Below are 17,523 nucleotides of genomic sequence, written 5' to 3'. Positions count from 1 at the left end.
GACAAATCTCCGTCCCAGTCTCAGGTCTTTTGCAGACTCCATCAGGTTTTCTTCCAGAATGGTCCTGTATTTGGCTCCATCCATCTTCCCATCAATTTTAACCATCTTCCCTGTCCCTGCTGAAGAAAAGCAGGCCCAAACCATGATGCTGCCACCACCATGTTTGACAGTGGGGATGGTGTGTTCAGGGTGATGAGCTGTGTTGCTTTTACGCCAAACATAACGTTTTGCATTGTTCCACATGTTTGGTGTGTCTCCCAGGTGGCTTGTGGCAAACTTTAAACAACACTTTTTATGGATATCTTTAAGAAATGGCTTTCTTCTTGCCACTCTTCCATAAAGGCCAGATTTGTGCAATATATACGACTGATTGTTGTCCTATGGACAGAGTCTCCCACCTCAGCTGTAGATCTCTGCAGTTCATCCAGAGTGATCATGGGCCTCTTGGCTGCATCTCTGATCAGTCTTCTCCTTGTATGAGCTGAAAGTTTAGAGGGACGGCCAGGTCTTGGTAGATTTGCAGTGGTCTGATACTCCTTCCATTTCAATATTATCGCTTGCACAGTGCTCCTTGGGATGTTTAAAGCTTGGGAAATCTTTTTGTATCCAAATCCGGCTTTAAACTTCTTCACAACAGTATCTCGGACCTGCCTGATGTGTTCCTTGTTCTTCATGATGCTCTCTGCGCTTTTAATGGACCTCTGAGACTATCACAGTGCAGGTGCATTTATACTGAGACTTGATTACACACAGGTGGATTGTATTTATCATCATTAGTCATTTAGGTCAACATTGGATCATTCAGAGATCCTCACTGAACTTCTGGAGAGAGTTTGCTGCACTGAAAGTAAAGGGGCTGAATAATTTTGCACGCCCAATTGTTCAGTTTTTGATTTGTTAAAAAAGTTTGAAATATCCAATAAATGTCGTTCCACTTCATGATTGTGTCCTACTTGTTGTTGATTCTTCACAAAAAAATACAGTTTTATATCTTTATGTTTGAAGCCTGAAATGTGGCAAAAGGTCGCAAAGTTCAAGGGGGCCGAATACTTTCGCAAGGCACTGTATATACACACACACAAATAAGAATATATTGTATTTGACTATGTAAAAATATGTTTTGCTAGGGCAAATAGATCAATGTGATTTTATTGTTAGCAATGAATAAAGGACCATATTCTTACTTTCCAGGTTTTTATTGAGCTGGAACACATGTTGATTAAATGAACAACGTCATTGAACTGAAAGACCACAGGAATTATTTGAGGCTGGTATGAAACTGGATCATATACTGGGCTGAACATGAACAAATTAAATGACCAAGTAATGGACACCTCTGTTGGATGTACCTTTTGGACCTCAGAGAGAACTCATGCAAGCCTGGGTAGCTCCAGGACGCTTACTCTCTTTATCGCCTCCCCTCCTCTCTTTCTCTCTCCCTAAACCTGCCTGAATGACAGCTACCTTACAGGACCACAAGGGAAGTATTATAAAAGAAGAAAAAAAAAAAAAAACACGGAACAGAGATGGAGGAAGTATGGATGCCAAGAGTTCCAAGAACTAAACAAACTTTTAAAAAATACTTTATGGGGGAATGCCATAGGAGATATCTATGTAAAGTTGTTGGGTATGGGGAAATAACTTTTTAAAGAACACTTTTACAGGACTAGGAGGAGAGAACTTTGTAGGGAATGCGATATTTCATGACCCAAACTCACTTTGATTCGGGATGGCCATCTTTAGCTTGGAGTGCCTGTCGGTTTCCAGGGGATACCGTTGCCAAGGAGAGCCATAGCAACGGTCTCCAGGGAGTCTTACCTGTCATTCCTTAGTTGTTTTAGGGACCAAAAGACCAAACATTTTTATTGCTGAGGACTTGTAGCTCTATTAATATACTCGGACCACTGCATCTCTTTTAATCTTTGTTAATCGATTAAAGAGTTGCATTTAAAAGATGTGTACATTTAGAATATATATACACAATATATGTATATATACATATATATTGCTGTTATGCTTTTTGAATACAGGCAACACTATTTCAGATGACCAATGGGGTCGCTCACTTCGCTAGTTTACAATTAACTATTCAAAATGTTTATTTTTTTCCCCTCTTCTCATTTTCTCTTGGGGGATGGGATGGAGTGTGCATGGGAAGGGTTGTTCCATACTGCAGCCTTACCTTTTCTAACTTGACATCCTAACCTCATAGTTAAAAGAACATCAAAAATGTTTGAAATACATGAACTTGTTTATATTTGCAGTACATATATATGTATATGTATAACACGCATTCAAGCTAAGGTATTCATATATATACATATATACAGTATATATGGATAAATAGATATTAATCAAACCAATATATGTATTTACAGTATATGCACATATTTTATGTGTGTCTGTATATAGAACAGCTATCGACTATGATGAGCTGTCATTTTTTTGTAGATTTTAGCTGGAGTTTGAAAAACTGCTCTGCTTGGGAAGAGGCGCAAATCTGGCAGCTCCCAGAACTGCAGGCATTCCTCTCTCTAATAAACTATATATGCTGATACACACATATTCCTGAATATATGTGTGAAGATTCACATACACTGTATGTACGTGTACATACCATTTAAAAAAATGCAAAAAAAAGCCACTTCTCAGTAGCAGGCTTAAAGAGAATCAGGCTAAATTAATTTTAGAGGTAGGACAAAGATCTTTGACTTGATTCCAAACATAACTTTTCAGCTTCAAAGTACACTCTACACAAACTTAACACGTAAAAACAACATTCTCTTTGACATTTGAACCAAAATGGATGAATACCGTGACCTTTTCTCTCTCTTAATTGCATTCAGTAAGTAAGTGCATGTAGCGTATGGGCTGTCAACACAAGGTGTGCCTTGTCACCTGCAGAATCTGCCATCAAGCACTGTGCTTTCAAAACATTACTGCAAGCAGCCAACGCGCTACGATGATGTCAAAACTGCAGTCGCATTCCATCATGTTGTTTCACATCTCCATAGAGCTTTAGCAGTAAAGCATGTCAAAGCTAACGAATCGTTCAGATGATTCATCGTGGTCCTCTCACACATGGAAATTAGCATCAAGTACTCTGACAGTCACAGACTCATTGTGATGTGTATTTGTCATTACATTTTAAATCAAAGTGGGTATTATATATTCTGCTAGTACAGGTATGAACTAAAGGGAGCACTTGGAAATGCTGTGCAAGTATAAGAACCCTTGAGGCTTGGTTCCACTGGGTTTGGTCTGACATTGCGTATTGTATGGTTATAACTTGTAGGTGAAATTTCATGTTAACACATTGCAGACCTAGGAAGTGGTTTGTCTACTAAACACAAAGGAACCAGGAAGTGTTTTGTAATGTATACAGCCAGTGCCAATTCAGCTATTGTTGTATGGAGCCCTCTCTAACTGTTCCCCAGACCATTCCCCTAGTGCCTGCGTCCAACCTTTACTAACAGACAGGGATGTAATGTTAAATAAAAGGTGGGTAAACACTGAACACCGGTCGAGACCGCCAGGCTGTTCCCAACGTCAATGCTAACAGTGCTAATTTAGCGAACTAGGTGCATAACTGTTATGCTATAGAAATAGAATGACTAGAACATACATCCCCATTCAAGTCAATATTGGCATAATGGGTGGACTGGCGGCTATGGCGAGTATACCCATAGGTGCAAAGCTAGGTTGAAGATGACAAACGTTAACCTCTATGGGATTCTAAAAAACCATAACTCTTTGCAACAATGGGACCAGCCATACCAGTTAGCAATGGCACTGGTAGTTAGCAACGGCGCTGGTCCCAGATTTGTGACATTGTGGTCTTAACCTGTATATTTTAGACGTAGGAGCAAAGCCGGAAGTAAAATATGTGCTAAAATATGTGTGATTTGTTGATTTAACTCAACTGAAATACATTCCATTGCATGAGCCACATCAGTTAACATCATTTGAATTAACATTCTACATTACTATGGAAATGATTGCATCCCAATACCAGCCAGCCATTGCGAATGTACCCATGAGTTTACCAGTCAAATTGCTAGGGTTAGAGGTTCCGAGACCGTTCTATTCAATCTATTTCTATGTGCTATGCATCATATCAAAACTGTGTTTACCTGGATATAGCCTCAATTGCATCCCTGCTACAAGGTCTGTGTCTCACCCAGTCTACCGCAATGCAAACAGGCCTAAAGATGTCATTAACACTCCTTTACACCCCCTTCTTTCTCTGGGTTTGTCAAGTAAAGTTCTGAAATGACTCTCCCCATTATTTATCAAAGGTCCACCCTATCTTGAGATCGGTTTCTTGTTGCACAAATTTCCCATTGACATCAACCAATTTATGATTTACTTGAAATTCAAAGTTATGCGTAAGTTCGGATTCGGCTTCTAAGTCACGTCAATGTGTCTCCCCAAACCAGTTAAATGTAATGTAAAAATCTAGATTTCTGCCTAAATAGACATACCCAAAAGTAATTATTTATCAAGAGAAGGCCATGAACAATACATAGTAATGCTTATTCTGAAAGAAAGATCAAAATATCACCTTTCCAGGTAAAAGTAGTTTTAAATTGCTGAGGTGTTGTCACTCGAGGACACAAGCTCAAGTACACAGTACAAATATGATAGAAATATAAAAAATCATACAGGATGTGTCCTATTCAATACAAGTGGTAGAATAGGGCATGCCATGCTTTCTAAATATGGTAGCAATCAAATAATAAACAACGTAATATAATAATTCACCTGTCTTATAGCTGATCATACTTAGTGACTACAAAACTGGCACCATTTCAAATAACTGACAACAATTTTCTGCCCAGTGTCCTCTGAACGACTCAGAGACTCCATTGAAATGCCTGTTAACTCGTTACAACTTCAGCTTTAAGCACAAAGACGCACAACGTGCTGTGACCAAGACAAAGTGGTCTTGTTTCAATTCTACAAAATAATTTTGTATTTGTTCATGTTGAGAGCTCTTAAATCTGAGCATACCACAGCGAGATGATTATGCTTTTGCTGTAAATTGCGAGGCTCCCCTGTTTCATATACCATATTGTAAGTGGAGCTGCGAGTTTCACAGCCAGAGGAAATCGATCCTTTGTCTGGATAGGCCAGAAAATGTGACGTGTCACTCCCTATGCAAATCAGGTGTCAGATTTTACATACTGCATCTCAGATGAGAGCAGAGAGCAGTATGTGAAGCGGGACAACCAGAGCTTTCACGGAGTGCACAGCATTTGATGTTGCGCCATCCACAAGGCTCTCTGTATACAAAAATGGCAGTTGGAACTGGTTCAGAACTTCTCCCAATGCCACCTTTCACTCAGCTCACGCTCTCAGTCACACTTTCCCAATGAAATTCATCCCTCACTCTCCATTTTGTTTAGGTTTATTTCCCTGCTTGCGCCCCTCTCTCTGCCTACTTTAACCCGCATTCCAAGGCCTGAGAGTACTGGATTGGTGTCAGCAATATGGTGGAAACTCCCTTAGCCTTTCAAATAGGCTATAGAGGTATTAGTGAATTTCTTACACCTTTCCCAATGCTTTCCAATTGAGTGAATGAAGGCAGAGGGAGAGGAATGACTGGAATTGAGCATCTATTTCACATGCTATAACTTTCAGCTGCAACTGTTTACATATAAATTGAGAAAAAAACATAGTAGTTCAAAAACAATGAGAAACAGAGCAGAAGTTTGAATATAAATATATATAAATATATACATAAACCAATGAATATACTGTAAATGTTTTTGTTGCTCTGTTTTCCTCTGTACATAGGTTTGCATATTTTATAGGACTTTTACTTCTATCTACAAGGACTGAATAAAAACGAAACTTTAATTACTTCAAAAAGATGAACGAAAACATATAATAATCAATGAAACCAGGTTTTAAAAAATAAAAAATAAAAAAAAGAGTCCATAGGAATATGGTACAACTGTATGACCTGACCTAGGCATTTAACCAGAAAACAGTCAGGGAGAGCATTGAACTCAATTAGAGCATAGACATGCATTGGCCTTTTTATACAAGTGTTTTGGGGTTTCTTTCTTTCATTTATTTATGTATTTATTTATTTATTTCTTCTGTTTACAAATGATATGCATGATTTCATGGCATTATTTTTCTATGAGTTGGTATGTGACCAAATGGTTTTTTATATTCATGTATAGGCCTACATTGTGGTACATTGTTGACCACTTATTGTCTACAGGATCACAACTTGCAACAGTTCTTTGAGAAATGGAGATTATGCTCATATTTGGCAAGTTTGTTTTGTTACATTTTCGCAGAGGTTTATCTGTTGTTCTTTTTTCCGTTTGTGATTGTTTTATTCAATATCAGAGCTCTACGGTTCTTTTAAAGCGTGATGCTGCTGTTTTCTGAACTGTTTTACATTTCACCTCCCCGCTCTTAATATTTAAATGCACCTCAACTGTTCAATCTATCTAGATGATTAAAGCTACAAAGTGCATTCAAATTGCAGTATTTTTTGTGAACTTCTACATACAAATTTCAAATTCAGCTAAATGTGGCAGCGTATAGGTTGCAATGACAATGACATGGTCATTTCATGTTTCAAAATTAAAATACAAATGAAACCTTTCCAGAATAAAATAAAAACCTTGTTAGCTGTGATTGTGTTCAACAATTTGAATGCACCTTCACTGTTTTGTCATTCTGTTTCATAACTGCTCTGTTGTTGACCATCTAAGCTCTTGGAAACATGGGATAAACATTAGGTTAATATTTACCATTTCTCCTTAGGACAAGGTTGCTAAAATATGTCTATCCATGAGAGGAATTTCCTCTCTTGCTAAACATTGCTGCTAATGTAGGACTTGAAACCATAATTAGCTGATTAGTGATAATTACTGCTTAGAAATCCCACATACAATGTGTCCCTTATTCTGAAGTGTTAAGAGTTCTGTATTAATCAGAGAAATGTTGTTTCTTTTGTCTCAATTATCATGTTTTTTGTAACATCCTATAGAGCTCTGATGTTGTACAAGTGTTCAGTTCTTTCAAGGGTAAAATACCTATCAAAAACTGCACTATTTCATCAAATATTCAGTTACTCAATTTCCGATCATGTGGTCTACCTTCAATGCTGTTATCATGGGTTTATTCCTACATTTTACTTCTTCAATGGATTCAAAAGTATTCTGAAGACTTCAGCACACGAAGGGGATGGGGAATTGAATGTTGCGTGTAGCGCTTTACCTTGTCTGATGAGGTAGGCTTCTCATTGGTTAGTGCGCTTTAGGCTCCCGCCCTCGTCTCTCAAGACTGCACCATTCTCTGATCCCTGGACTATTTTGTAATTTTAATGAATGATGCGTCTCAGCTTAGCCCAATAATAAAGCACAGTCTAGAATACACCCGTGTTGTGACTCAAACTTACTGCATATTCTAACAGCGCCTCGACCAGGGTCGTATTCATTAGGCAGCAAACGTTAGAAAATGTATTGCATTTCATATTAAAAATAATTTGCCCTAATGAATATGACCCAGTTCTTGTAATCCTTCAGTTCTGAGATAATGTGACCAAGGTGGTCACGAACTAAGAAGATTCACAAGAATTGTACCATTTACATTGAAGTGATAAGAAATCCACATATGAGAAGAATTAAAGTGCATTTAGCTACATTGTTGGTGACCATGTCACAAAATGTGGAGACCACTACACAAAATTCTTTACATTTATTTACATTTAATATAAAAAAAACAATCAATATAAAAACAATTGCATTATAAAATACAATCATACAATTACCTAAATCATGATTGTCTTATTTGGACATTTCAAACCAAAACAAACAGAAGGCACTGACCTCAATTTAGGAGCCAATGGGAAATATCAAGTAAATCATTAAGAATTGTAATTTTTTGCCCCTCAGGGTAACTACCCCCGGACCCCCGAATCAGCAGATGAAGAAAATCTCTTCCAGTATCTGGCTCTCCTCCAGGTCCTGTTGGGGGGTCTGGTAAGGGCCAGGGTGGGAGAGGAGAGCTTGGCGGGCTGGTTTGGGGACACTGAGGGGGGGCTGGCATCGGGTAGGGTTGCCTCGATAGGCGGAGGGGCTGTTTCGCTCGGGCAGAGAGATGGGACTGAAGACCTCCAACAACTCAATCAATGAAGAATCCAGCCTAGAGCAAAAACACAGATGAAGAGGAGTCAATGAATGAAAACCCATTTGATAACTGCACGATACGTCTACTTGCTAACATAATCGCAATATTACCTATGTAATATTGTCCTTTCTTGAATCTCTCCAGCACTCGTGCCATCCTATTGCTTAACAGGAACTAGACAAGGCACGAGGCCAAAGCATAACTGTGGCACAAAGCTTGTTGTGCAAATGTGTAGTGCACCTCGTATTTGTTCAACAGAAGATATGAAAGGATATCCATGTACGGATGAATTGTTAACTCAATGTTTTTGTTCTGTAGTGTCCATTGAAGCGTAACACAACCAGTGTAAAATGTATAAAGCCCTGGGGTGGACAAGCAGAAGGGCATGAGATGTTACAGGTGCTACAGAAAGAGATCGAGAGCGCACAGGGGCCTTCTCTTCCAGAATAAGAATGAGGGAAGAAATAAATAAACCAAAGCGAGAGATTAAGCTAATAGAGATTCAATCCTTCAGTCTGGCTGCTTGATAAATTATTCAGTGTGTACACACAGTTGGACGAGTGCATTCCAGATACAAAACATAAATTCTTAAAGCACGCTCCATCGATGTTTCTAACATTATTCGCTGATCGTTTTAAAGCAACAAAGTTAAAACACAGAAACTATATCACTATAAATATTTTGTTAAACAGAAAAAGACTCAGATGGGTATCAGCAGCCAGCATCGCTTACCACCCACGCACATGCCAACGAGAGCCGTAAGCCAACCATTGGCTCTCAAAACCTTGGAAGCGCGCAGATGCAAATCGATGCTGCTTAAGAAAGAACGATCATTGTAGTTTTCCATCCATTTCTTAAAATCTATGGACTTTGAATTAATCTGTACAAAAGTGTGTGTGTGGGAAAACAAAAAAAGGGGACACCTATAGGGGATAACACCCGCTGGGGGGAAAAACAAGATTGAAGCTTAAGTAAATCCGTCTTCTTCATTTGGTCTCCTTTTGACTGTCAATAGCAGTTAGTGGGGAGAAGAGTGACAGTGTGTGAGAGAATGTGTGAGAGTGAGTGAGAGAAATACAGAGTGCAGGGAGGGAGTGTCAGGGTGAAACTTTGGCAGGGCTCCCTCTTGAAATGTGAGAATTTGCATTTTCATTTGTGGATTTATTTAACGGACAGGCCTCTCAAACAGCCATCCATCAACGGACGACATTTCCGTAATGAATAATGCATCACTTACCGGCGGTCACAATCTATAACAAGGTACAGGGGGTGATGGGGTGGGGGTACAGTTTGGGAAAGGGGGAATTCAAAGGTTGTGAGGGGGAAGTGAGAGAGGGAGATGGATAGAGAACAGGCCGGGTGGGGAGAATGCTAATGGTTTGGAGGGGCCATGTATACCAAAGGCCTTCGTTGTTTTACGCAAGGTTCAGTTGCAAATGGCCTGCAGGTATTAATATCTCTCAAGGGGGCTCTTTATGAATCTGCTTGACTACATGCTCACACAGATAAGTCACACAGAAATAAATTAATACATTTCACATTAGAAAAACATGCTACTCAAAGTTGCTACCCTCCATATCAGACTCGTCACAACATTCTCCAGACATATCGAGCCTATACATTCCTGGGTTCTACTCTCCAAGATCTGCAGTTAGTCTATCCACTCTTTGCTCCCTCCCCTTTCTCACAACTTCCTCAGGTTGTTCCGCTCTTCTCTCATTAAAGATGTCCGTCTCGCCCTAGCGCCCACTTTCATTTGCAGTCCAAACAGCATTATAAAAATCCTATAAAATGGCAGGCGTGTACATTGCACATGTCAATTCCCAGCCAATCAATAGCAGGCGGGCAAGGTGAGGAGGGGGAGGGAAAGAGGGAGGCAGGAGGATGCAATGGAACTCTCATTACTAACTAGCGCAGGAGGCCAGGGATTAACTTCTCGTTTCATGTTTAACCCGGCCCTATTTTGCAATTTTCAACTAAGATTAAATTGGTTAAATGTTAATAGTTGTTGGGGTTTGCTGCTGAATGAAAAGAGGTGGTTTACCATTAGGGTAAGGACCACAGTACAGTTTGTGTCAGATTTTGCTATACCGTGGTACTCATCCAATGTTAGTGTGGAATTCCTGAGTTGCCGTGGTTGGTGGCAGGCATACATTAAGGGGGGATGCATGGGTATGGTAGGGCTTACCCCTCACTCTCATAACATCTGCAAACAGTCTACAAAGGGCCAGGACGACACTCGCCAACCTCCCCGCAAAACAAAAACCCTTAAAATGACATGCTTCTTTGATTCCCTCCACACACACAAAATCAGATTGGGTGTCTGAATAATGCAGGAAGCTGATCTCGGACAGCAGACTACGATAAAATATTTCTGTCCATACATAAGCTAGCATTCGCCGGTGCTTGTTAGCCTAAGCAGCCCTGCGTCGCTGGGGTTTGGCATTGTCTGGATTAAAGGGCAGGTGAGAGCAGAGCAGGCAAGAGGGGCTGATTACGGTCTGTCTGTTGGAAGGGAAAAGAGAGGAGAGGGTGTTTTTACTCCACATTTCCTCATTAAAGAAGAAGTTCTGACCAGGGTTTTGAGGTAACTCTTGGCTACTATAAGCTTGTCCAAACGACCTTCTGCTTCTGAACAAAGGGAACTCCTAAATCCAGTGAATATTGACTACAAAATCAACTCTTGGCTACTATGCTGGTTGGAGAGTGGTTTAGGAGGCCAAAACTGAATGCTGTTCCCATTTAGTTTGTTTCAATAAATTATCCAAGAAAGACATCTGTGGGTTTTTGAGCAGAGTCTAAAAAGTGTAAGACAATCTTGGGTGTCTTTTGGAGACAGTGACTGGCTTAGGTCAGTTAAAAGTTCAAACTTTATATAAAAAGTCTAATGTTGAGAGTATAACGTTACATCGTCTGACTGAAACGTTAACATGCTAGAAGCTCATAATAATAAGACAAATTGATCACAATGATCACGTTTGTCGCTGTTAAGAGCAAACCTCTGAAAGCATTTCATTAGGACCCTTCTAAGTTCAGTCATTATAGGTGGTGGGCCGACGCCGAAAACAGTCAAGATGATCGATCTACATCGAGGAGCTGATTTTCTGTATACGGCAATGAAAAATTCTTCAGATTATTGTAAAATCTGGTGGCAGCTTAAATTCTTGCAAATCTTTTCTGAAAAATTAGTTATTCAACGCTGTATGCTTCTATCTATGATGTAAACACAGCCTCAGATCCGCTGTCAGTTTATTAAGAGGAACTAACGCTAGCTCTGAAAGACTGAAATAAGATAAATATCTGTGAGTGCACTTAAAATGTAGAATGCAATACGAATAGTCTATCATATGAAGAGGTAAATCGCCTGACCATTTAGCCAATGTATTGAAAGCTAGCCAACGTCACAGTTGACTAGCATAACCAGCTAATAATGTAAACATCAATGTGCCTGCTCAAGAAGCTAGTGTTTCATTCGCACTCTCTCAAATTTAAATTTTGAATCATGTTTTGGCATGGATCTCTCATTTCAAGTAACTAGCAGCAGGTTTAAAGAAACATTCAATCATATAATTTGCATAGAAACCCAAATAAAAGCATGTAGAGTGTGTCATGTGTGTCAGATGTGTATGACAGCTGCATATACATATTAGCCAACACATACGGCAAACCTTGCAATACAATCTTCTCTAAAAACAGTTGTACAGTGAGTGCGCGCTGCAATAAGATAACCAGAGTTTGCCATATGGAGCTGCCCAATACCATGGTGTACAGCTTGATGTACAAGTACATCCCGGAGACAGGACAGACCGGAGGGCCTTACCCCCAATCTAGCTCCTCAATGTTAAGTGCCAAGCGGAGATGCACCAGGTCTCATTTTTACAGTCTTTGGTATGACTTGGCCAGGGATGGAACTCACAACCTTCCAATCTCGGGGGCGGACACTAACCACAGGGCCACTGAGTTGGTTAATATGCATCATGTTGGATGTGTTGGAATATAAAGTATGGAGAATGATAAAGAGCCTGTAAGATTATAGAAAAAGGAGTTGGGAAATAAATGTTTGAGTTTTAAACACTAAAAGTTCAGTGAATGCGAGTATATTTTGGTGGTTTAGATTATTAACTTTCCTACTAACTTTCTAAAAGTTGACAGTGGCAAAATCTTGCCAATCCATTCATTATTCTACTAACTATGACTGAGTGTGAGATATTTTCCATAATGCATGTTTCGTGCAAATACATTTAAACAAGATCACCACAAATAGTGCTTAACAATTTGAGAACGGCGACAAATAGCAAAGGTTTCTCAGGCAGTCTAAATTTTTCTACAAGTGTCTCAGGCCGTATTGGAAGTATCTAAATATAGTGTAGCCTACCAATCAATGTACATCAAGTGCCATGGAGGGCACAATCTTACAGTCCAGAAAAGAGAGCAGTACCATCTACGACAAACGCTTGGGCCTCTAAACTAGAACTGTTATCAATACATGCTTCAGTATTTCCCCTTCTCTCGAAGAGCATTTTGTGTGCCCCCCCATAGGTGCATCAAAACGGTCACCAATGTGCTAAGTGCCTTAGCAGAATGCAATCTATAGCTTGTGTGGTCCAGATACAAGAACTCTACCATCTATGGCAAAAGCCTGGGCTCATGACAGGGACAATAGAATTCTCACCACTGTATGTTACAATCAGGGGTTGGAACCGGTTCAGGGAACAATCGATAACCTGAATCAGAAACTAAAGTGATCTATGCTGACCCAGAACAGAACCATTATTTTAAAAGCACGGGAACTGGTTAATTACGTTTTGGGCATTTTTTCCCAGTCCCACAAAAAAAAAATGTTGCAACAAAACGCCTATGCAAAGCCCTCACTGTCACACAGAAACGTATTCCGGCTTCTGCCTGCCAGCTGGAAATCTTTGCCAGGTGGGTGTGCATGTATGTAGGCTACCTGCCCCTCCCCTCTGAAGCATAGGTTACTGTAGCCTACTGACGACATTACAAGAGTGATTCAGAAATTCAGTCTGATAGCCTTGAGATAGAAGCTGTTTTTCAGTCTCTCGGGCCCAGCTTTGATGCACCTGTACTGACCTCGCCTTCTGGATGATAGCAGGGGTGAACAGGCCGTGGCTCAGGTGGTTGATATCTTTAAATGATCTTTTTGGCCTTCCTGTGACATTGGGTGCTAAAGGTGTCCTGGAGGGCAGGTAGTGCTCCCCCAGTGATTCGCTGGGCAGACTGTACCACCCTCTGGAGAGCCCTGCGGTTGCAGTCGGTGCAATTGACATACCATGCGGTGATACAGCCGAACAGGATGCTCTCAATTGTGCATCTGTAAAAGTTTCTGGAGGGTCTTATGGCCGAAACCAACTTTTTGTCTGCCTCCTGAGGTTGAAGAGGCGCTGTTGCACCTTCACCACACTGTCTGTGTGGGTGGACCATTTCAGATCGTCAGTGAAGTGTACGCCGAGGAACTAGAAGCTTTCCACCTTCTCTTCTGCGGTCCCGTCGATGTGGATAGGAGCGTGCTCCCTCTGCCATTTCCCAAAGTCCACGATCAGCTCCTTCGTTTTGTGGACGTTGAGGGAGAGGTTATTTTCCTAGCAGCACTTTGCCAGGGCCCTCACCCCCTCTCCGTAGGCTGTCTTGTGAGTGTTGGTAAACATGCCTACTATGGTTGTGTCGTCTGCAAACTTGATTGCGTTGGAGGCGTGCGTGGCACACAGTCATGGGTGAACAGGGAGTACAGGAGGGGGCTGAACACGCACCTTTGTGAGGCCCCCATGTTGAGGATCAGCAAAGCGGAGGTGTTGTTTCCAACCTTTACCACCTGGGTCAGGAATTCCAGGACCCCGTTGCACAGGGCGGGGTTCAGGCCCAGATCTTAATAATGACCTTGGAGGGTACTATGGTGTTGAAGGCTGAGCTATAGTCAATGAACACCATTCTGATGTAAGTATTCCTCTTGTCCGGATGGGATAGGGCAGTGTAATTGTATCGTCTATGGATCTATTGGGGCAGTAAGAAAAATGAAGTGGGTCTAGGGCAGGGGTGTCAAAGTCAAATGGACGGAGGGCCAAATAAAAAAATCAGCTACAAGACGAGGGCCGGACTGTTCGAATGTTCATTGAAAAATTTTTAAATGACGCATATAGTCTAGTGAACCTAATTGAACCTACTGAAAACCTAACAAATATATTACAATATGATCAGATAAATAAAGCAATATTTTCTTATGGCTCTGTCAGTAATCTTTAATTTTCAACAGACACAAAAGACAAATTTCCTTTATATAAATATCCCCATAACATGAACATTAAATGAAAGAAACCGGTATTCAAGGCACCATCAGTAGACTATATTTTCTATTTTAGCAAAAGTGGGCTAAATTTACTTCAAAGAAAAAACAATAATAGCAATTTTCTATCATCCACTCAACTGAAATATTTTTAAAATATAATTGGATTGAAATACAAAAAAATAAAGTGCAAAAATCTATTAATCAAAAACAACACTTTGTTTAAGGAGAAGTAACATGCAGTGAAAACAAATATTAAATTTTAACTTTTAAACTTGAACTGAGTAAAAACTCTAAATATGTGATTGCACAGTAATGTTCACTTGTTTGAGGTTGAGGGTGATACTTGGTGGTGTCCCATCTTTTCCACAAGTTCATCAATGTTCGGGGTAAGGCTCTGAGCTGAAGAAATCCTCAGAATTGAGTGGAGGTGTTCAGCAGTAAGTCGACTTCTGTGTGATGTTTTGTTCAGGTTCATCAAAGAAAACAGTTGTTCACACAGGTATGTGCTGCCAAACATAGACAACGTTTGAGCAGCCTGGATGCGCAGCTGGGGCATTGTGCCGGGGAGGAAACGGGCGAACTCCGCAGCACCCACTGCCGCATATTTTGCCCTCAGTGCATCATTGCATTGGAGGTCAATCAACTCCATTTGGAGGTTTGGTGGTGAGCTTTCCACGTCAACAGCAAATGGGTTACCGAGCAGTTCCAACCTGCTTTTTTGTGCTTCAAAGTCAGCAAATCGGCGTCGAAAGTCAGCGGCAAGCATACCTATTTTATCAGCCAACTGTGTGCTCGGGAACGCACTGGTAGAGAGCTTCTCTTTCATGGTCTGGCAGCTGGGAAAGTGGCTCAAATTTTCTTTCCGCATCTGCGTCTCCCACAAAGTCAGTTTGGTTTTAAATGCCTTCACTGTACTGTACATATCAGAGATGACACGATCCCGACCCTGCAGCTGCAAGTTTATTGCATTCAGATGACTCGTAATGTCACACAGAAAAGCCATTTCACACAGAAACATTTCGTCTCGGAGTTGTGTTGTGTCTTTCCCTTTGCTGTCCAAGAACAGACAAATCTCCTCACGAAGCTCGAAACATCTTTGAAGCACCTTTCCCTGGCTTAGCCATCGCACCTCTGTGTGATAAGGCAAATCACCATGCTCCGTTTCTAACTCCGTCAGAAATGCCTTGAACTGGCGGTGATTCAAACCTTTGGCTCTGATAAAGTTAACTGTGCGCGTGATGATGCTCATTACATGCTCCATTTTCAAGGCTTTACCGCACAACGCTTCCTGGTGTATGATACAATGATAAGCTGTCAGCTCACCTGTCGCGTTTTCCTCTTGCATCTTTTCCCGTATCTTCGCCACCAGTCCGCTCCTGTGTCCACACATCGCAGGTGCTCCGTCGGTTGTCAAACCCACGAGTTTTTCCCAAGGCAGCTCCATCTCATTTACACATCTTGACACCTCTTCATACAAATCATGCCCCGTAGTTGTGCCATGCATAGGACGTAAAGCCAAAAACTCCTCTGTCACGCTTAGGTTGGAGTCCACTCCGCGGATGAAAATTGACAACTGGGCAATGTCAGAAATGTCGGTGCTCTCATCCACAGCCAAGGAATATGCAATAAAATCTTTTCCCTTTTTCACAAGCTGCTCTTTTAGATTGATGGACAACTGGTCTACTCTCTCGGCAATGGTGTTTCTGCTCAGACTCACATTTAAAAAGAGTTGCCTTTTTTCTGGGCAAACTTCGTCACAAACTTTAATCATGCAGTTTTTGATGAAATCCCCCTCCGTAAATGGCCGGGCTGATTTAGCGATCTCTTCTGCCAAAATAAAACTGGCCTTGACAGTTGCGTCCGCGTGTGTGTCCGCGTGTTTCGTTTCATAATGTCGTCTCAGATTATACTCTTTCAGTACCGCCACACTTTCTCCACACAGAAGACACACAGGTTTTCCAGCTACCTTCGTGAACATATACTCCGACTCCCACCTTGTTTGAAACCCCCGGTTCTCAGTATCCACCTTCCGTTTTGCCATTTTTGATGGGTATCTGAAAGTTAATTTTACTGTGATGCTGACGACTGCTGTGCCAATAAATATTGAAATGAAGCAGCCTACTGCTCGGTGCGTCACCTTTGCATTGTGGGAAATGTAGTATTGGTGCGTGTAAAAGATCTGCGGGCTGCCGGCTTGCTGCGGGCCGGTTCTAATAATAAATCAAGATCATCCCAGGGGCCGTAAAAAACCTTCTTGCGGGCCGGATGTGGCCCGCGGGCCTTGACTCTGACATATGTGGTCTAGGGTATCACGTAAGGCGGAGGTGATATGATCCTTAACTAGCCTCTCAAAGCACTTCATGATGACAAAAGTGAGTGCCACGGGGCAATAGTCATTTAGTTCAGTTACCTTTGCTTTCTTGGGTACAGGAACAATGGTGGACATCTTGAAGCAAGTGTCTCCATAAACACTTCAGCCAGTTGGCCAGCACATACTCTGAGGACGCAGCTAGGGATGCCGTCTGGTCTGGCAGCCTTGCAAAGGTTAACACACTTAAATGTCTTACTCACGCCGGCCACGGAGAACGCCGGCACACAGTCCTGGGAGCAGGACGCGTCGGTGGCACTGTGTCATCATCAAAACTGGTGAAGGTATTTAGCTTGTCTGGGAGCAAGACGTCGGTGTCAGCGATGTGGCTGGTTTTCCTCATTGTAGTCTGTGATTGTCTGTAGACCCTGCCACATATGTCTCGTGTCGGAGCCGTTGAAATGTGCATTTTGTGCGTATGCTACCATCTATCCATGGATTCTGGTTTGGGTAGGTTTTAAAAGACCCTGTGGGAACAACATCCCCTATACACTTCCTGATGAACACTGTGTCCGTGTAAAAAACATGTAGAAATAAAATGAAACAGGCAGTTTTGCTCTATTACAGTGGCCGCTATAGTAGACATCGATCAAGGGCACAAGGCTATGTGTGCAAATATAACGTTAACTTCTTGGTGACATGGGGGCAGTATTGAGCAGCTTTGATGAATAAGGTGCCCAGAGTAAACTGCCTGCTA

General features: G+C 41.4%; 2 protein-coding genes across 4 annotated transcripts in view; one reads left to right on the top strand and one right to left on the bottom strand.

The window, feature by feature from the left end:
* Nucleotides 1-4,673, top strand: part of LOC139370920 (CUGBP Elav-like family member 4) — a 105,532-nt gene extending 100,859 nt beyond the window's left edge. The window contains exon 14 of the mRNA XM_071110806.1: nt 1,192-4,673. The gene's annotated coding sequence lies outside the window, so the exon portion shown is untranslated. The remainder of the gene's footprint in view (nt 1-1,191) is intronic.
* A 3,035-nt stretch (nt 4,674-7,708) lies between these two features.
* The window catches only part of LOC139369770 (protein hinderin-like), a 41,069-nt gene continuing 31,254 nt past the window's right edge, over nt 7,709-17,523 (bottom strand). For all 3 annotated transcript variants that reach the window (XM_071109032.1, XM_071109033.1, XM_071109034.1), the window contains one exon: nt 7,709-8,172. In XM_071109032.1, coding sequence (XP_070965133.1) covers nt 7,947-8,172 — 226 coding nt within the window. In that variant the 3' untranslated portion in view covers nt 7,709-7,946. The remainder of the gene's footprint in view (nt 8,173-17,523) is intronic.

Source organism: Oncorhynchus clarkii, chromosome 17, assembly GCF_045791955.1.
Source record: "Oncorhynchus clarkii lewisi isolate Uvic-CL-2024 chromosome 17, UVic_Ocla_1.0, whole genome shotgun sequence".
NCBI classification, from domain to species: Eukaryota; Metazoa; Chordata; class Actinopteri; order Salmoniformes; family Salmonidae; genus Oncorhynchus; species Oncorhynchus clarkii.
The sequence above is the reverse complement of the archived record's forward strand: the minus strand, read 5'-3'. Positions and strand labels throughout refer to the sequence as shown.